The sequence below is a fragment of the Convolutriloba macropyga genome, chromosome 5 (assembly GCF_964194025.1).
Source record: "Convolutriloba macropyga chromosome 5, txConMacr16.3, whole genome shotgun sequence".
Taxonomy (NCBI): domain Eukaryota; kingdom Metazoa; phylum Xenacoelomorpha; order Acoela; family Convolutidae; genus Convolutriloba; species Convolutriloba macropyga.
The window spans coordinates 46922865-46942817 of NC_134472.1; the positions used below are offsets into that span (position 1 = coordinate 46922865).

Here is a 19953-nt window from a genome sequence, read left to right on the forward strand (position 1 = left end):
AAAAATTTACATAGTCAATAAGCAATACCTTCGGTAGCAGTTAAAAATTAAGAATTACAGAAAAACAAAAGTTGAAAAAAAAATGGACACACCTTGAATTTTATCGATGAACTGTTTTAACGAATGAACTCCAAAAACAAGCTGAAGAGAAGTGTATAGTTGTTTTTATAGAGGAAAATTAGAGTCAAAACGTGATTTTCTCAAAGTAAATTGGAACCAAATTTAAAACAATTATCTTTTCAGACCCGATAACGAAACACTTTGAGATTGTACTAAAATCATAATTCGAAGGTTATTTAATACGTAATCATGAACAAAAGGGCCAGGAACGTATTTTTTGGACCACATTTAACACGTAAGGATAGAGAAAAACACATGTAATGGGTCCAAGTTCAGGCTCTTTAAGGTATTTATCAAAGGAAAAATTTTAACTCGCGACACAACTGTTTCCTCTAATTCTCTGTTTGGTCTCTGAGTCTACACCGACTTTATCGACTGTTCCTTAGAACTTAGAAAAATCGTAAATATGGAAAGACTGTTCCACTGAGAACAACGAAACTACGTTGCAAATTAACTTATAGTCAGGAAAATGGGATAAAAAAGGTCCGAAAATCAATTGTATTTAGCAGTGAGGGCCCTCTGAGGGTAGGGTTGCCTGCTCATTGACGACTTGACTAATAGGATTATTCCATGTAGCATGGAAGGGCGAACTAAGTAGACAATCAAAACGGTCTGCCGTAACCTTGAAGTACTCGACGCGCACTAGATTCTACCTTCCTTTTAAAACTGTGGCTACTGGTCTGGTAGGGTCGTGGTGTGAAAAACGTTGAGCTTCTTTCCATCATCAGAACATAGTAGTTCCTAGGGTTATAGATTTCTCTCTTTGTAAAACTTAGTTGTATTGGGAATTTGGTATACTTCCCAAATAAAGTGCTACCTATTTCATAAGCATAAAAAAGATACTTTGATTTAGTGAGGTCAATCATGTATGATCAAAATCATTCATTATACGATGCGCCCATATATTCTTACCACGATCGTAAAAAATGACGTCACGGAAGCAGATTTAATTATTGAAAAGTAGAATTGGGGACTGATTAGGCTAACTTGAAAAAAAGATGAGTTCAATAATAGCCCCAGCAATTGCATTGCGGCTATTAAACCATCAATAAAAATGATTTCACACGAAAATGAACTTTGAGCGTAAAACGACGCAATATGATCTTTATTGGTGTTGGATGCCATTTACATCTACGATCAATTCTTATCCTAATGATTACCACAACTGGGGTTCAGGTGAGCATTTCCTGACCCATCAATCTATTAAATCTATTAAAATCTATTAAAATGCAGAGGCACAAATTGAAAATTCTCCTCATAGAAGTGGACAAACAAAGAGCCCGCATATAATGATATAATGATGCAGTATGAGGTCCGAACTAAAAGGAATTCTAAAAGTGCACATCGGAAAAAAACGATATTCTAACAGCCGAATATAGACAACGAACAACAAAAGTGCCAGAAATTGTCCAAATGTGTGGTAATTTCTTTGTCAATTTATGGAAAAAATTTACATAGTCAATAAGCAATACCTTCGGTAGCAGTTAAAAATTAAGAATTACAGAAAAACAAAAGTTGAAAAAAAACGGACACACCTTGAATTTTATCGATGAACTGTTTTAACGAATGAACTCCAAAAACAAGCTGAAGAGAAATGTATAGTTGTTTTTATAGAGGAAAACTAGAGTCAAAACGTGATTTTCTCAAAGTAAATTGGAACCAAATTTAAAACAATTATCTTTTCAGACCCGATAACGAAACACTTTGAGATTGTACTAAAATCATAATTCGAAGGTTATTTAATACGTAATCATGAACAAAAGGGCCAGGAACGTATTTTTTGGACCACATTTAACACGTAAGGATAGAGAAAAACACATGTAATGGATCCAAGTTCAGGCTCTTTAAGGTATTTTTCAAATGAAAAATTTTAACTCGCGACACAACTGTTTCCTCTAATTCTCTGTTTGGTCTCTGAGTCTACACCGACTTTATCGACTGTTCCTTAGAACTTAGAAAAATCGTAAATAAGGAAAGACTGTTCCAATTAGAACAACGAAATTACGTTGCCAATCAACTTATAGTCAGGAAAATGGGATAAGAAAAAGGCCCGAAAAGCAATTGTATTTAGCAGTGAGGGCCCTCTGAGGGTAGGGTTGCCTGCTCATTGACGACTTGACTAATAGGATTATTCCATGTAGCATGGAAGGGCGAACTAAGTAGACAATCAAAACGGTCTGCCGTAACCTTGAAGTACCCGACGCGCACTATATTCTACGTTCCTTTTAAAACTGTGGCTACTGGTCTGGTAGGGTCGTGGAGTGAAAAACGTTGAGCTTCTTTCCATCATCAGAACATAGTAGTTCCTAGGGTTATAGATTTCTCTCTTTGTAAAACTTAGTTGTATTGGGAATTTAGTATACTTCCCAATCAAAGTGCTACCTAATTCATAAACTATTTTCTTCCTACCTTTAGGCCATAGTTGAGACCTCAAACTCGGAATCGAACTTGCTTATTCCTTTACAATACAAACTATTGCCTCCAAGTTTGAATTGTAAGAGCACTACAAGGGCCTGAACGCTATCGGTTACTTAGAATAATAGACTTGCAAAGTTTTCCCGTACTTCAATCCTTTTCATTTTAACGAATGTTACGGTATTTATTATTTGTTGGTGTTTGAACAGGAGAGTTGGTACCACAAATTTTCAAATTATATTCTTTTCTGCAAACACCACCATATACATTCGACAATGAACTCAAACAGCTAGCTTTTTTCAATTTTCCATATTTATCAACCGCGGAAAAGCTCCTGTAAGTTTCAAGTGATAGTAAAAAATCAGAGTTGAGAACGAGAACTTGCGCTGCTTATCGCTCAAATCTACAATTCATTTCTTCTATGTTCAGATGAGTGAATACGCGATTGATGCAAATTGACTTACCTTTCTCTTGAGTCGTCTGACCTCGTCCTTCTTGACATCCAGACGCCTCTGGTGCTGTTCGAGAGTCGATGCGATAGTCTTCTCCAGAATGCCAATCTCCTTCGCCTTCTTCTCACTCTTCTTGTCATCGTCATCGTCGTCATTCAAGTACTGCAATCAACACATCTCATATGAACAACCTTTAAAGAAGGGGAAACAAGGATCAAACTTGACCTGATGAGATAGAACTTATAAAAATTTAACCAAATGACGTGGATCGAATGGAGTATGACTGACTTTGGTAGTCAGATTGAAGCCTTTCAGGTGGTAGACTTCGAACCCACTACGACTAGAAGGGAGCCCTTAGTCAGATTCTCCAGACAATAAAATGAATTAAAACAGACCAGCATGACACACAAATGAATGCGACAAACTTAGTTTGGGAGGAACAAATTACACACATTATATTACTAATCTTACTTCTTTTTAACAAAATAAATAAGATGAAAAGATCATCTTCCATAATTATTCCCTACTTCCTTCTTACCTTAGCCGCTTCAATTCAAGATGCTCAGACAAAGTCTCTGTGTCATTTTTTCGAACCAGTAAATTTAATTTATTTTAACCGTTGGGCTAAATTTTACCATTCAAACCAGATATAAATTTAGAAACATTATTGTAAATCAAAATTTATCCTGTGTCATAATGGAGGCAAAATAAGAAAATGATGAGAAAAGAAAGCCGTATGCTGGCATAGTTGATACTTACAAACTGGAGTTCCTTGGTGACTTTGAGTCTCTGGATATCTTTGGCCTTCTGAAGGAGGTCTTCAATCTCCATGATCATCTTCTTCCTCTCCCACTCCAGCTGGTAGATACCCTTCCGGAAGTCTTTACTCTCATTCATGCTCTCTATCTTCTCCCCTCCCAGCTTGCTAATCTTGCCATTTAGGTTCTCAACGACACCTCTGTACAAAAAATGCGAGATGATCACAGACGATAAATGAATACATATTCTTGCTCAGTGAAGCAGAATTTGATACTTCCATTAGAATTTTTGTTGTTTTTATTCTAACATACTCAGAAAACTTAAACGGCCTCATCAAGATCTCGATACACATTAATAATAAGTTCAAAAACAGGTGAAATAATAATAGGATTCTAATGAGATTTAGTGTTTTTCTTGAATCGCCTGCATAAAAAGCCTGAGAAGTCAGACATTTACTGACCTTTTCAACAAAAGTATAAATTTTTTCCAGTTAAATTATACCGAGATAATTCAGCTTTCGCGGTGCTATATGATGTGGTTCCATAGTATACCTGTGAATTAGAATGGAGTCCTGGAAGTCATGGATGAAGTCCTCCTTTGCCTCCACCTCCACCTGTCCCTGTCTCATCAACAGCTGCACCTCCAGATTCATCATCCTACTCTGCTTCTCATCACGAACCCTATACAACAGTTGATTATTGGGACAAGAACTCACCAATCCAGCGGCCCAGTGAACTGAAACTTGGTACACCTTGATAAGAAACATTCCAAATCTTGTTAAATTATGCCAAGATCATGACATGGTCCTTACCATGAAAATATCAAGATTTGTTCAAACTTGCAAGACATTTGCATGGCTGTCAAGAACTAAGATCTTGACAAGATAACCACGAAATATTAACCATGCCATGGCAAGATATATAAAGCTGTAAAAAAATGAAAAGCACCTTTAAACAAGATTTACCAAATTCACACTGCGGATTTATAATAATGGACCTACTCGTCTGATAATAAGTAGTAAATTAACAAAAAAATACAATTTTGATCACCCCTGAAGCTAATTCTAGCGGTCGCGGCATTGATATTAGTGACAACTGATTTTTGATAACTACAAAGTAATCATCAATGCTTATGGATAGCAGCAGGCATCAGTTAATTTTTTAAAATCAGTCACTTGCTTTCAAGTGAAAACCGTAAAAACCTAGTTTATTATTTTATATATTTTACGTACGCTGAGTACCATATCTCTTATTGGAACAAAATCGAAATTATCCCTAAACAAAGCAAAACTAGAATTTTGATGACTGTTTGTAACTTATGGTAATCTTAAGCATGAAACTCTGTTTTAATTGTCCATAATACCTAGTATGTTAATTTTCAAAATCGAAACACTTTCAAAATGAAATATCACCGTTAGAATGAGCCATTGAACTAACTTTTGTAGGCTGGTCTGCAGTCGTTCCACTTTCTCAGACACTGCCTTTTCATCCTCTCCTCTCCTTTTGAGGAACGCGTCTATCTCCGCCATTCTCTGAGCCCGCAGTTTGATCTAAACATCATGCGACTAAACAGATGCGACGGAGTACACAAATTGTTGGATCTGATAAAAAAAAACAGTTTTAAGCGGAAAAACCGATGTAACATTCGAAATCCGATGTAAAATAGACACATTTCACCGAATAAAAACCAAACAAAGCGGGTTAGTAGAAAAGAGATCATGACACAGTTAAACAAGGAGGCCAGGTAATTTGCATTCGCACATAAGGTTTCGACCCCACTCAACCACTTTTTTTACTTAATTGTTCACAAATGAGAAAGAGATAGAAAATTTTTTAAAAATCCTTTATTGTTCGAAAATAATTGGTTTATCCATTTAAAAAATAGCCTTAAGCTCTAACCACTATACAAATAAAACGATAACTCACTAGAGGGCCGATGATAACTGCCATTAGGGAGAGTAAGAGACACGACAAACAACAAAAATCAAATAAAAACAACAAGCATTACTTACGACCAAAACTCAATGTCTATCCATTTTTTTTTTTGAAAAATATTAATGAGAACGTTAAAATAACATTGGATTAAACGTAAACTAAATAAAAGGACATGCTTAATACCCGAAAAGATATGGGAACCACCTTTATTGAGAATAATTAACATGTAGACAAAAAACAAAAAGGACAAAGTCAGAAAATGCGTTTACACTTTTTCGAAACAAAAACTTCAAAGTTATGAAAGGAAGTAGCTGTCAACAGAAACAATTCAATGGCTTCATTGATATAGCAAAACAATTAGGACCTGTAATTAAGAATGTCACACGACTAAAAAAAGAGCAGATACAGGTGAGGTACGTTTATCTGCCACCCTTTTCCCTTTTGCCTGTAAAATTGCGCTGTCAAAAATAGAGGTTTGAATTCATTCTGGTCTGTAAATAACATTAAAGAAACAAAAAAAGGTCAAAAGTATTTAAAAAACATATACATCGCCCCAATCAAATCTGAATTTTTGAACAATTAGATTCCACAACTAGACCAACTAGCTGGACACAACTAGCATCTTGCTCCTGCTGCTTCTCCATTAAAACAATAAAATAAATAACCCAATGTTAACGAAATATTTAATTTGACAAAGACGTCATTATATCAAAACTAAATGATTAATAGTTTAAACTTCTTTAATAGCTCTCTAGATACCCAGTTAAAAATTACATTAAATTGAATCAGTCATAAGACTACAAAACGAACATCAATTGCTTTAAAATGTCTTGAACCCAATAAAAATTAACGAAAACAATTTGTTGGAGCCATAAAAACCATGAACTTTACTCGTGAAACACAATATTGTTTCATTAGACCTCAATGGAAAGCATGGGAAGCTCTAATTAATTAAACAAGTAAATGAGAAACTACTTTATAGTTATTCAGATGAAAAATTGCAAAAAAAATTCAAACGAGCCGAATTCAATCTGAATTCTTTTTCATCCTTTTTTCAAAACTCAACGATGAGAGCATAACTTGCCTCTCCATCGCTGCTCAGCTGTTCAAAACACAACTGTTTTAAAAAAAATGATTTATAATAAGTTTTTGACTAACAAAAATCTTAATATATCAAAAATAAATTATGCAACTTTTATAACTATCGGTTTAAATTACCGAAAGACCGCAAAACTGTTATTTCAGAAATTTTCTTGAGAAACGGAGGCAAAATTAGCCCATATCTGAGTAAAGTAAGATTTGTCATGTTTTCATGTCTGTACCACCGGTCAAACTCGACAAAGTGGGCGAAATAGGCATATTTGAGATATTTGATACATTCTTTATGAAAAAAGGGAAAAAACTGAATGTTCAAAATCGTTAAACCTGTGTAACTCCTCAGAGCAAACAATTCAGAAAAATCTTTTAATTCGAAATTCTAAACTTGACAAGCTTTCTAAGGAATCACAATCCTTACACACTAAAAAAAGTTCAGGTAAATTTACCTTAACGCAGTTAAGGTAAACCTTTGTTAAGGAAAAATTAAGGTAAAAGTTACCTTAACCTTACCTTAACTTGAGTTAAGGTAAAAAAAATACCTGAACTGTGTTAAGGTAAAATTACCTTAGCTTACCTTAATTTTTTTTAATAACTTTCTGCAGTACATAATTGTTTAATTTTAGTAAAATTATCAAACAAAATGTTGAAGTTTATTACAAAAGCTTTACAATAATCCTTATATGAAGCAATTTGAGCTAATATTTGTCGACCTACACTACATCAAAAACCAAAAAAACTTTCAGTGAGTGCTCAAAAAAATTCAAAAGGCAGTTACGCAAAAATTTTGCAAAAATTGGTATTTTTATGAGTGCTGAGAAAAAGGAACTTAACACGTAAGACTTTGCGCTCAAAATACTATCTTTATACAGTTTAACAAAAAGTGTTTCTCATTACAGTGAAGGACTTGTTCAAGTCAATTGAGGGCCTAAGTAGGAGTGGGAAAGTCCAAATGGGTTCCAAATGAGAAGGAATTATCGTTCTAGGTGGTTTGAGTTAGAAGTACTTAAAACGTTGTCAGATATCGCACTCAAAATACCATCTTTATACAGTTTAACATAAAGTGTTTTTCAATATAGTGAAGGACTTGTTCAAATCAATTGAGGGCCTAAGTAGGAGTGGGAAAGTCCAAATGGGTTCTAAATCAGAAAGAATTTTTGTTCTAGTTGGTCTGAGATAGAAGTACTTAACACGTTGTCAGATTTCGCACTCAAAATAACATCTTTATACAGTTTAACAAAAAGTGTTTTTCAATATAGTGAAGGACTTGTTCAAATCAATTGAGGGCCTAAGTAGGAGTGGGAAAGTCCAAATGGGTTCTAAATGAGAAGGAATTATCGTTCTAGGTGGTTTGAGTTAGAAGTACTTAACACGTTGTCAGATATCGCACTCAAAATACCATCTTTATACAGTTTAACAAAAAGTGTTTTTCAATATAGTGAAGGACTTGTTCAAATCAATTGAGGGCCTAAGTAGGAGTGCCAATGTCCAAATGGGTTCTAAATCAGAAGGGTTTATCTTTCTAGGTGGTCTGAGATAGAAGTACTTAACACGTTGTCAAATTTCCCAGGTTGACCACCTTAGAGGAAACTTTGAAAACTTACTAAGACTCATACGCTGCCTTAGAAAACTTACAAAACTTTGTACGGCACCGCATAAGGCCGTAATAGGTTTTCTACGACACCGTATCTAATTGATGTAATTGCCAATTTTTAAAGTCTACCTTCCTAAATTGGTTTTAAAAACAACGATTATCTCATGCAAGTCATTTTTTCAATAATTTTTGGCACTTTTCACATCTATGAAAAACTAAAAAACTTAGTACGGCGCCGTATAAGGCCGTACCAAGTTTTGAAATTTTTCCAAAATATTTTTTCAGACATTAATTTGCTCAGCAGGTACACCTAATGTTCACAAATTTTACTTTGAATTAGTTAGAAATAGCAAAAACCTGTTACGCCACTTGTGAGGCCGTGCAGAACTTTGGAAGTCTAATGATATCTTCTGCAGTTCATGTCATTAATCATCCAGAAAAAAATTCAGTTCCAAATATCCACAGTAGCTGGTGAAAAAATACCTAAAAACAGGCCCACAGTTTATAGGAAAGAAAAGAAAAATTAATGTGTTTGGTTTGCGTTCGGTTCAATTAAATCTGTTCTGGTTTCAGAAGAAAATTTTTTATTCAAGTTTTGGCTCATTTGAAAAGTCAGTTACTCTCGGGCATTCACAACAGCAAGAGCCGTCTTGCAGTTCTACAATGTGATAGTTTAAACAATTTACAAGAATTATTTAAGAAGAATCTTCAAATTAGCAACAGTAAATGCATTTGATCGCTTTAAAAAAAAGAAAATCAAGGTTTTATATTTTTTGAACGTCTTAATAGTTTTGGCATCTAACTGGCTAATCAGCAGCGCAATTGTTGGCGCTTAAGTTGTTACTGCATGCAATGTAATTTGTTTGTCATGAAAATTTGTTATTGAACGGTTATTCAAGATTCATTACTGAAAACAGTGTCAGATCTCAGATTCTATTGGCTGAGGTGTGCTTTTTGTAATCGAACAAATTTTTTTTGCGTGCAATTTGTGTTTTCCAGACAATACTCAACCCCTTAATTTGGCTATATCAATGGTTGCTGGTTTTTCAACAATTTTTCTATCTTTTTGATTTTGTCAAATTTCGGTGTATGTTGTTTTGTATCAAAACTGATAAAACACCATAACTTTCATGGCGAGGCGGGAAACTTTTTCCCATCTTACCATGAAGGTTTGACTCCACTCGGAACGCAAAGATGGACTGAAATTACTCCCAGAAACCCGCTAGAGGAACCTTTTAACAATGTCAAGAGTTTTTTCGGCATTTTTGGTCTCTAAGAAGAGCTGGAAAAATGGGGTATACTTAGGGATTTGTTAAAATCTCCTGAGGTACTGTACCAAATCTGTTCGGCATAGTCGCATTTTGATGGCATCAAACAGTTCATGTTTACCCTGCTCGCTGCTTTTTTCATTCATGCCAGTAAAAAAAATTATTGACAGCCAAACTTGAAATAAAAACAATATTTTTATTTTTATATAGATTTTAGCGTCGATAACCTGTTTCAAATACTCGTTTTCATGAAAACAGTTCAATGATCGTTTAAATAGTTCAATCTCTTCTCGCCAAAGGTGAGTGAAGTGGTAAACAATCAAAAGGTCAAATAAAAGCTTCTAGTGCGTTCCAGCTTATGATATATAATTTTTTATTCGAATTTTTGTTCTGTACAAAATATTTTCCTATTGTCCCATCATATTGAGTCCTTATTAGGTAGCAAGTACTACAAGAAACAATAGTCAGTAATCAGTTGAGAGTGATAAAACACGTAGTGTCTGCAAAATAGTCAACCATGCGTTTTGTGTTGCGATAACATCGTATATCGCTGATAAAATAGGTACCTGCCGAAAATGCTAAATGCGCATATGTCTCAAACCTTTTTATCCCTTTTAAACTCATTCTGTAGCCAAATGGGACCTCTTTTGAAGCCAAAACAATATTGAAATGGGAATTAGGGATCAAAAATTGAGGAAAAATTGCGACACATTGAAAGTTTTTTGAATTTTAAATGTTGTAAATAAGTGAGGGTAAAGTTTATCAAGGATAGTTTTTGATACTTTTTCAATAGATTTTCGCTCTTTATTAAGCATACAAGTGAAATAAATTCAACAGTTCAGATATCGTAACAATCGTAACCTCATTTTGTCGTTTTTTTAGTTTTAAAACTAATAAGATTTCAAGTAACCTTCTTTCATCCCTAATAACCCGAAGGAAATCTTTTGTATCGCAAGTGAACTCAAACATCAAATTTTCATTTCACCCTAGTCCTCATAATGTCTATCAAAGTCATACAACTTCAAAACTTCAATTGTTGACAGAACGCAGCACTCGAACTATGCTGCACTTTAAGAACTAGAAAAATTAAGTAAAGTCTTTAAAAAAGTTCCGACTTGTTTTTCAATTGTAATTGATTCTTTTTAGTTTTTTTGACGCCTCTTTCGTGTGCTATTGTTTGTTTCTTTAATTTTACATCATTATCTTCTTGAAAGACTTCTAATAGCTATTGGTAATGGATAACTACAACAGTTTTCTCCTGAAATGACAATTTATCAAATTTTTTTGTGTGGAAAACATTAGGAGACGCTACTTAAAGCAGCTTTTTCGCAGTGAAAAGTTTCTCTTAATTGGTTTTGATCTTTCCAGGTCTAAGAACAGCTAATGCCCGGGTGAATTTAGATATTTACGGTGGATGTTCTGGAAGAGTCTGCAAATGCTGAGGAACGAAGTATATTTCGTCGCATAAAAAAGGCACTCTGTTTTTGTACCTTTTTACTTGTTTCTCTGTCAAATTAGAATCAAAATGGGTAATTTAGAGCGCATTCTCTTCCTCTTAAACCCGTCTTTGATAGAATTGTTGATCGCCATCCTAAAAGTTTTGTGTGAAAGGGTTATTTAACAGTGAACGCTGGAAAAAATAACAATTCTGAAATTTTAACCGATTAGTGGTGTTTTGCGCAATAAACAGGTTTTTCGGCGTTCAATTTGTGTTTTCTAGGCACCATTTAGGTTGTTGAAGCTAATTGTATCAAACAATGGGGTTAATTCAACAATTTTTCTTTTTTCACGATTTCATCAAATTTCTGTGGATGTTGTTTTATGTCAAAACACACAAAACACCATAACCTTCATGGTGAGGTGGGAAATTTTTTCCCACCTCACCATGAAGGTTTGCCGTGACCTAAAACGTGGAACTGGACCAGAATTACACCCACAAATACGCCGGGAACGCTGTTTCACGTTGTTTTACGTCGGTTCCTGAGATTTTGGGCTTCGATTTTAGCCCAAAAAATGGGGTACAGAACAGTACTTTGTTAATATCTTCTAAAGTACTGGACCAAATCAAACGGGAGTGGTCGCATTTTGTTGGCACTGAACCCTTCTTGCTTGCAGTGTTTGATTGGTTTCCCAAATCGGCCTAATCAAAAAGTTATTAATGTTCAAAGTTGAAATAGGTCGAAATTTTGGGCTATTCGGGATGACCCAAATTTCGGTACAACAAAACAGCTGATTTGCGGAATAAATGTTAGTGTTTTAGCATCCTCAGTTAGTGGGGAGTATCCCCATATATATTTTCCATAGCATTTTACGGAATTGAGATGGTCAAATTTGGCTCTGAAGTCAGGTCACCATGCTTTATTGGTCATTTGGTACCGTACCTTATAATTGCTATTACTCCTCGAAGAATGTACCGATTGGGTTCATTTTTTAATATGATGCGTATCTCAAGCAGTGCTACCAACTGTACTAAGGGCGTTTGTTTTTGTTCTGCCATTTTGGAGAAATTGGCCAGTAAAGTTGCCGTCGATTTTACCCCCAGAAGCGGATGACACCATCCGATGACTTCTTGAATCTTTGAATTTTATAAGTTCAGGTGTAAAAGTTAGTGTTTTGAACTGCCCCTCTAATGTAGATTCCGAATATGTATACTTTGTATAGCGTTTTCAGAGGTTTAGGTGTTCAATTTTAGCTCTGCAGTCAGGTCACCCCGCTTTTTTGGTCATTTGGTACGGTACCTTATAATTGCTATAACTCCTCGAAGAATGTACCGATTGGGTTCATTTTTTAATATGATGCGTATCTCGAGCAGTGCTACAAACTGTGTTAAGGGGGTTTATTTTGGTTATGCCGTTTTAGAGAAATTAGCCAGTAAACTTGCCCTCGATTTTAGCCCCGGAAGCGGTTGACACCATCCGTTGACACTATGTTGAAGCTTTGAAGCTTTGAACTATGTTACAAATCTTAGTGTTTTAGAATCCACAGTTAGTGGGGAGTCTCCCCATATATATATTGTATGTAGTTTTATGTAGTCCAGATGGTGAATTTTAGCTCTGAATCTGGCGTATCTCTCTTCTGGGGTCATTTGGTACGGTACCTTATTTTTGCTATAGCTCCTTGAAGAATGCACCGATTGGGCTCATTTTTTAATATGATGCGTATCTCAAGCAGTGCTATTAACTGTTCTAACGGTGTTTGTTTTTGTTCGGTCATTTTCGAGAAATTACCCTGTAAACTTGACCCCATTTTGAGCCCAGAAGAGGATGACTGCCAGGTCTGGTCACATGCTGTCACTTCTGAATGTCATCAAACTGTCCGAGAGTTGATTGTTTAGACTCCCCTGATAATGAGGATTCTCCCCATATATGTTTGGTTGTTATAATCATAATCGTTGATAAAGGTGTTGGGCATTTTGGGTCATCCAAGTCCTTTTTTGGTGCATTTGGCACCAACGACTCCATCTTAATAACTCTGCCTACACGAATTTTTTTTCCCATTGAGTTGCATAATCAGAGAGCTCGTTATGCGTGCTTTCTGTTGATATAATGAAACCTGAAAAAATTTTCACCAGAAGTTGTAAATTTGTGTACGAACATGGGAAACGTCCCTATTTTCGATCGGACTCGGTCGATTTTTGCTAATAACTCTGTGTATAGAGGGAACTTTTTCATTTTGTTTAGTGCTATGAACAGCTTAGTTCAGGACGGTTTCAATGGTATACATGTCACATAGTGTTCTTTTCAAAAAGTAGTGAAATTAGCCCGCGAGTCGACCGTAATTTGGGTCATTTTGGACGTTTCTGACGTCCGTTCGTGACGTAACTTCATCGTAACTTATTCTCGTATCCATTGCAAAATGCATTTCCATGCTCTCTGAGTTCCATGGCAATGTTCCATAACTCATGCCAAAATTTGGCGTTGGTCGGTTGGTGTTTTTTTGGGGGGGGGGGGTCGTTTGGGGGGGGGGGGTGGCGGTTTGGCGCCGGGGGGGGGGGGAGCGGTCGCTTGGGTGGGGTTGCCGTGCGTCTCGTGTGTTGTCTTTGATGTTCTTTTATGTATACTAACAAAATGTTTTTTCAGAGTTTGTTTTGCTTCTCTTCTGTCTGCTGTCGTCTCCTGCCAGGTGAGTTCTTCCCGCTTCTTTGCCAGCTAGCTTGGCTAGCTGTTGCTTTCTTTCGGTCTGGTTTGCTCTGCACCGCAGAGCTGCGGTTTTTTTTCGGTCCGTGTTCCCACATCGTGGGAATGGTTCTTGCAAAGCAAGAAGGTTCGTTGAAGCTTTGCGCTCTTCTTGGTTTTTCATTTTTGCGCTTTTTTTGTTTGCTTCCGCTTTTTTTTTGGTCTGGTTTGCTGTGCATCGCACAGCTTCGGTTTTTACAGCTTAGGACTTGTTCAACGTTTTGATATTCTACCTAGGAGTGTCATAGCCTAGTAGGCTCTGAAAAAGGGCTAATTGTTGCTCTGACTGGTCTGTGAAAGAAGTTCTAAATACGTTGTCAAATTTCGAGCTCAAAAATTATTATTGTGCGTTTTCATGAAAAGTCTCTTTCAGTATAGTCAAGGACTTGTTCAAATGATTTGAGGGTCTAAGTAGGAGTGTCATAGTCCTAGTAGGTTCTAATGGAGGGCTAATTGTTGATCTAGCTGGTCTGAGAAAAAAGTACTTAATACGTTGTCAAATTTCGAGCTCAAAAATTATTCTTTTGCAGTTTCATAAAAAGTCTCTTTCAGTATAGTCAAGGACTTGTTCAAATGATTTGAGGGTCTAAGTAGGAGTGTCATAGTCCTAGTAGGTTCTATTGGAGGGCTAATTGTTGATCTAGCTGGTCTGAGAAAAAAGTACTTCATACGTTGTCAAATTTCGAGCTCAAAAATTATTCTTTTGCAGTTTCATAAAAAGTCTCTTTCAGCATAGTCAAGGACTTGTTCAAATGATTTGAGGGTCTAAGTAGGAGTGTCATAGTCCTAGTAGGTTCTAATGGAGGGCTAATTGTTGATCTAGCTGGTCTGAGAAAAAAGTACTTAATACGTTGTCAAATTTCGAGCTCAAAAATTATTCTTTTGCAGTTTCATAAATCTCTTTCAGTATAGTCAAGGACTTGTTCAAATGATTTGAGGGTCTAAGTAGGAGTGTCATAGTCTTAGTAGGTTCTAATGGAGGGCTAATTGTTGATCTAGCTGGTCTGAGAAAAAAGTACTTAATACGTTGTCAAATTTCGAGCTCAAAAATTATTCTTTTGCAGTTTCATAAAAAGTCTCTTTCAGTATAGTCAAGGACTTGTTCAAATGATTTGAGGGTCTAAGTAGGAGTGTCATAGTCCTAGTAGGTTCTAATGGAGGGCTAATTGTTGATCTAGCTGGTCTGAGAAAAAAGTACTTAATACGTTGTCAAATTTCGAGCTCAAAAATTATTATGCAGTTTCATAAAAAGTCTCTTTCAGCATAGTCAAGGACTTGTTCAAATGATTTGAGGGTCTAAGTAGGAGTGTCATAGTCCTAGTAGGTTCTAATGGAGGGCTAATTGTTGATCTAGCTGGTCTGAGAAAAAAGTACTTAATACGTTTTCAAATTTCGAGCTCAAAAATTATTCTTTTGCAGTTTCATAAAAAGTCTCTTTCAGTATGGTCAAGGACTTGTTCAAATGATTTGAGGGTCTAAGTAGGAGTGTCATAGTCCTAGTAGGTTCTAATGGAGGGCTAATTGTTGATCTAGCTGGTCTGAGAAAAAAGTACTTAATACGTTGTCAAATTTCGAGCTCAAAAATTATTCTTTTGCAGTTTCATAAAAAGTCTCTTTCAGTATAGTCAAGGACTTGTTCAAATGATTTGAGGGTCTAAGTAGGAGTGTCATAGTCCTAGTAGGTTCTAATGGAGGGCTAATTGTTGATCTAGCTGGTCTGAGAAAAAAGTACTTAATACGTTGTCAAATTTCGAGCTCAAAAATTATTCTTATGCAGTTTCATAAAAAGTCTCTTTCAGCATAGTCAAGGACTTGTTCAAATGATTTGAGGGTCTAAGTAGGAGTGTCATAGTCCTAGTAGGTTCTAATGGAGGGCTAATTGTTGATCTAGCTGGTCTGAGAAAAAAGTACTTAATACGTTGTCAAATTTCGAGCTCAAAAATTATTCTTATGCAGTTTCATAAAAAGTCTCTTTCAGCATAGTCAAGGACTTGTTCAAATGATTTGAGGGTCTAAGTAGGAGTGTCATAGTCCTAGTAGGTTCTAATGGAGGGCTAATTGTTGATCTAGCTGGTCTGAGAAAAAAGTACTTAATACGTTGTCAAATTTCGAGCTCAAAAATTATTCTTTTGCAGTTTCATAAAAAGTCTCTTTCAGTATAGTCAAGGACTTGTTCAAATGATTTGAGGGTCTAAGTAGGAGTGTCATAGTCCTAGTAGGTTCTAATGGAGGGCTAATTGTTGATCTAGCTGGTCTGAGAAAAAAGTACTTCATACGTTGTCAAATTTCGAGCTCAAAAATTATTCTTTTGCAGTTTCATAAAAAGTCTCTTTCAGTATAGTCAAGGACTTGTTCAAATGATTTGAGGGTCTAAGTAGGAGTGTCATAGTCCTAGTAGGTTCTAATGGAGGGCTAATTGTTGATCTAGCTGGTCTGAGAAAAAAGTACTTCATACGTTGTCAAATTTCGAGCTCAAAAATTATTCTTATGCAGTTTCATAAAAAGTCTCTTTCAGCATAGTCAAGGACTTGTTCAAATGATTTGAGGGTCTAAGTAGGAGTGTCATAGTCCTAGTAGGTTCTAATGGAGGGCTAATTGTTGATCTAGCTGGTCTGAGAAAAAAGTACTTAATACGTTGTCAAATTTCGAGCTCAAAAAATTATTCTTATGCAGATTCATAAAAAGTCTTTTTCAGCATAGTCAAGGACTTGTTCAAATGATTTGAGGGTCTAAGTAGGAGTGTCATAGTCCTAGTAGGTTCTAATGGAGGGCTAATTGTTGATCTAGCTGGTCTGAGAAAAAAGTACTTAATACGTTGTCAAATTTCGAGCTCAAAAATTATTCTTATGCAGTTTCATAAAAAGTCTCTTTCAGCATAGTCAAGGACTTGTTCAAATGATTTGAGGGTCTAAGTAGGAGTGTCATAGTCCTAGTAGGTTCTAATGGAGGGCTAATTGTTGATCTAGCTGGTCTGAGAAAAAAGTACTTAATACGTTGTCAAATTTCGAGCTCAAAAATTATTCTTATGCAGTTTCATAAAAAGTCTCTTTCAGCATAGTCAAGGACTTGTCCAAATGATTTGAGGGTCTAAGTAGGAGTGTCATAGTCCTAGTAGGTTCTAATGGAGGGCTAATTGTTGATCTAGCTGTTCTGAGAAAAAAGTACTTAATACGTTGTCAAATTTCGAGCTCAAAAATTATTCTTATGCAGTTTCATAAAAAGTCTCTTTCAGCATAGTCAAGGACTTGTCCAAATGATTTGAGGGTCTAAGTAGGAGTGTCATAGTCCTAGTAGGTTCTAATGGAGGGCTAATTGTTGATCTAGCTGTTCTGAGAAAAAAGTACTTAATACGTTGTCAAATTTCGAGCTCAAAAATTATTCTTATGCAGTTTCATAAAAAGTCTCTTTCAGCATAGTCAAGGACTTGTCCAAATGATTTGAGGGTCTAAGTAGGAGTGTCATAGTCCTAGTAAGTTCTAATGGAGGGCTAATTGTTGATCTAGCTGTTCTGAGAAAAAAGTACTTAATACGTTGTCAAATTCGAGCTCAAAAATTATTATGCAGTTTCATAAAAAGTCTCTTTCAGCATAGTCAAGGACTTGTTCAAATGATTTGAGGGTCTAAGTAGGAGTGTCATAGTCCTAGTAGGTTCTAATGGAGGGCTAATTGTTGATCTAGCTGGTCTGAGAAAAAAGTACTTAATACGTTGTCAAATTTCGAGCTCAAAAATTATTCTTTTGCAGTTTCATAAAAAGTCTCTTTCAGTATAGTCAAGGACTTGTTCAAATGATTTGAGGGTCTAAGTAGGAGTGTCATAGTCCTAGTAGGTTCTAATGGAGGGCTAATTGTTGATCTAGCTGTTCTGAGAAAAAAGTACTTAATACGTTGTCAAATTTCGAGCTCAAAAATTATTCTTATGCAGTTTCATAAAAAGTCTCTTTCAGCATAGTCAAGGACTTGTCCAAATGATTTGAGGGTCTAAGTAGGAGTGTCATAGTCCTAGTAGGTTCTAATGGAGGGCTAATTGTTGATCTAGCTGTTCTGAGAAAAAAGTACTTAATACGTTGTCAAATTTCGAGCTCAAAAATTATTATGCAGTTTCATAAAAAGTCTCTTTCAGCATAGTCAAGGACTTGTCCAAATGATTTGAGGGTCTAGGTAGGAGTGTCATAGTCCTAGTAGGTTCTAATGGAGGGCTAATTGTTGATCTAGCTGTTCTGAGAAAAAAGTACTTAATACGTTGTCAAATTTCGAGCTCAAAAATTATTATGCAGTTTCATAAAAAGTCTCTTTCAGCATAGTCAAGGACTTGTTCAAATGATTTGAGGGTCTAAGTAGGAGTGTCATAGTCCTAGTAGGTTCTAATGGAGGGCTAATTGTTGATCTAGCTGTTCTGAGAAAAAAGTACTTAATACGTTGTCAAATTTCGAGCTCAAAAATTATTCTTATGCAGTTTCATAAAAAGTCTCTTTCAGCATAGTCAAGGACTTGTCCAAATGATTTGAGGGTCTAAGTAGGAGTGTCATAGTCCTAGTAGGTTCTAATGGAGGGCTAATTGTTGATCTAGCTGTTCTGAGAAAAAAGTACTTAATACGTTGTCAAATTTCGAGCTCAAAAATTATTATGCAGTTTCATAAAAAGTCTCTTTCAGCATAGTCAAGGACTTGTTCAAATGATTTGAGGGTCTAAGTAGGAGTGTCATAGTCCTAGTAGGTTCTAATGGAGGGCTAATTGTTGATCTAGCTGGTCTGAGAAAAAAGTACTTAATACGTTGTCAAATTTCGAGCTCAAAAATTATTATGCAGTTTCATAAAAAGTCTCTTTCAGCATAGTCAAGGACTTGTTCAAATGATTTGAGGGTCTAAGTAGGAGTGTCATAGTCCTAGTAGGTTCTAATGGAGGGCTAATTGTTGATCTAGCTGTTCTGAGAAAAAAGTACTTAATACGTTGTCAAATTTCGAGCTCAAAAATTATTCTTATGCAGTTTCATAAAAAGTCTCTTTCAGCATAGTCAAGGACTTGTCCAAATGATTTGAGGGTCTAAGTAGGAGTGTCATAGTCCTAGTAAGTTCTAATGGAGGGCTAATTGTTGATCTAGCTGTTCTGAGAAAAAAGTACTTAATACGTTGTCAAATTCGAGCTCAAAAATTATTATGCAGTTTCATAAAAAGTCTCTTTCAGCATAGTCAAGGACTTCTTCAAATGATTTGAGGGTCTAAGTAGGAGTGTCATAGTCCTAGTAGGTTCTAATGGAGGGCTAATTGTTGATCTAGCTGGTCTGAGAAAAAAGTACTTAATACGTTGTCAAATTTCGAGCTCAAAAATTATTCTTATGCAGTTTCATAAAAAGTCTCTTTCAGCATAGTCAAGGACTTGTCCAAATGATTTGAGGGTCTAAGTAGGAGTGTCATAGTCCTAGTAAGTTCTAATGGAGGGCTAATTGTTGATCTAGCTGTTCTGAGAAAAAAGTACTTAATACGTTGTCAAATTCGAGCTCAAAAATTTTTATGCAGTTTCATAAAAAGTCTCTTTCAGCATAGTCAAGGACTTGTTCAAATGATTTGAGGGTCTAAGTAGGAGTGTCATAGTCCTAGTAGGTTCTAATGGAGGGCTAATTGTTGATCTAGCTGTTCTGAGAAAAAAGTACTTAATACGTTGTCAAATTTCGAGCTCAAAAATTATTATGCAGTTTCATAAAAAGTCTCTTTCAGCATAGTCAAGGACTTGTTCAAATGATTTGAGGGTCTAAGTAGGAGTGTCATAGTCCTAGTAGGTTCTAATGGAGGGCTAATTGTTGATCTAGCTGTTCTGAGAAAAAAGTACTTAATACGTTGTCAAATTTCGAGCTCAAAAATTGTTCTTATGCAGTTTCATAAAAAGTCTCTTTCAGCATAGTCAAGGACTTGTCCAAATGATTTGAGGGTCTAAGTAGGAGTGTCATAGTCCTAGTAGGTTCTAATGGAGGGCTAATTGTTGATCTAGCTGTTCTGAGAAAAAAGTACTTAATACGTTGTCAAATTTCGAGCTCAAAAATTATTATGCAGTTTCATAAAAAGTCTCTTTCAGCATAGTCAAGGACTTGTTCAAATGATTTGAGGGTCTAAGTAGGAGTGTCATAGTCCTAGTAGGTTCTAATGGAGG

At 35.7% G+C, this 19953-nt stretch overlaps 1 protein-coding gene across 2 annotated transcripts in view; it reads right to left on the reverse strand.

The window, feature by feature from the left end:
- LOC142339426 (cilia- and flagella-associated protein 43-like) overlaps window positions 1-19953 on the reverse strand; it is a 135450-nt gene that overhangs the window by 14335 nt on the left and 101162 nt on the right. For both annotated transcript variants that reach the window (XM_075389452.1, XM_075389451.1), the window contains 4 exons: window positions 5183-5295; window positions 4298-4426; window positions 3747-3945; window positions 3000-3149 (listed from right to left, as the gene is read on the reverse strand). In XM_075389452.1, the coding sequence (XP_075245567.1) occupies window positions 3000-3149; window positions 3747-3945; window positions 4298-4426; window positions 5183-5295 (591 nt within the window). The remainder of the gene's footprint in view (window positions 1-2999; window positions 3150-3746; window positions 3946-4297; window positions 4427-5182; window positions 5296-19953) is intronic.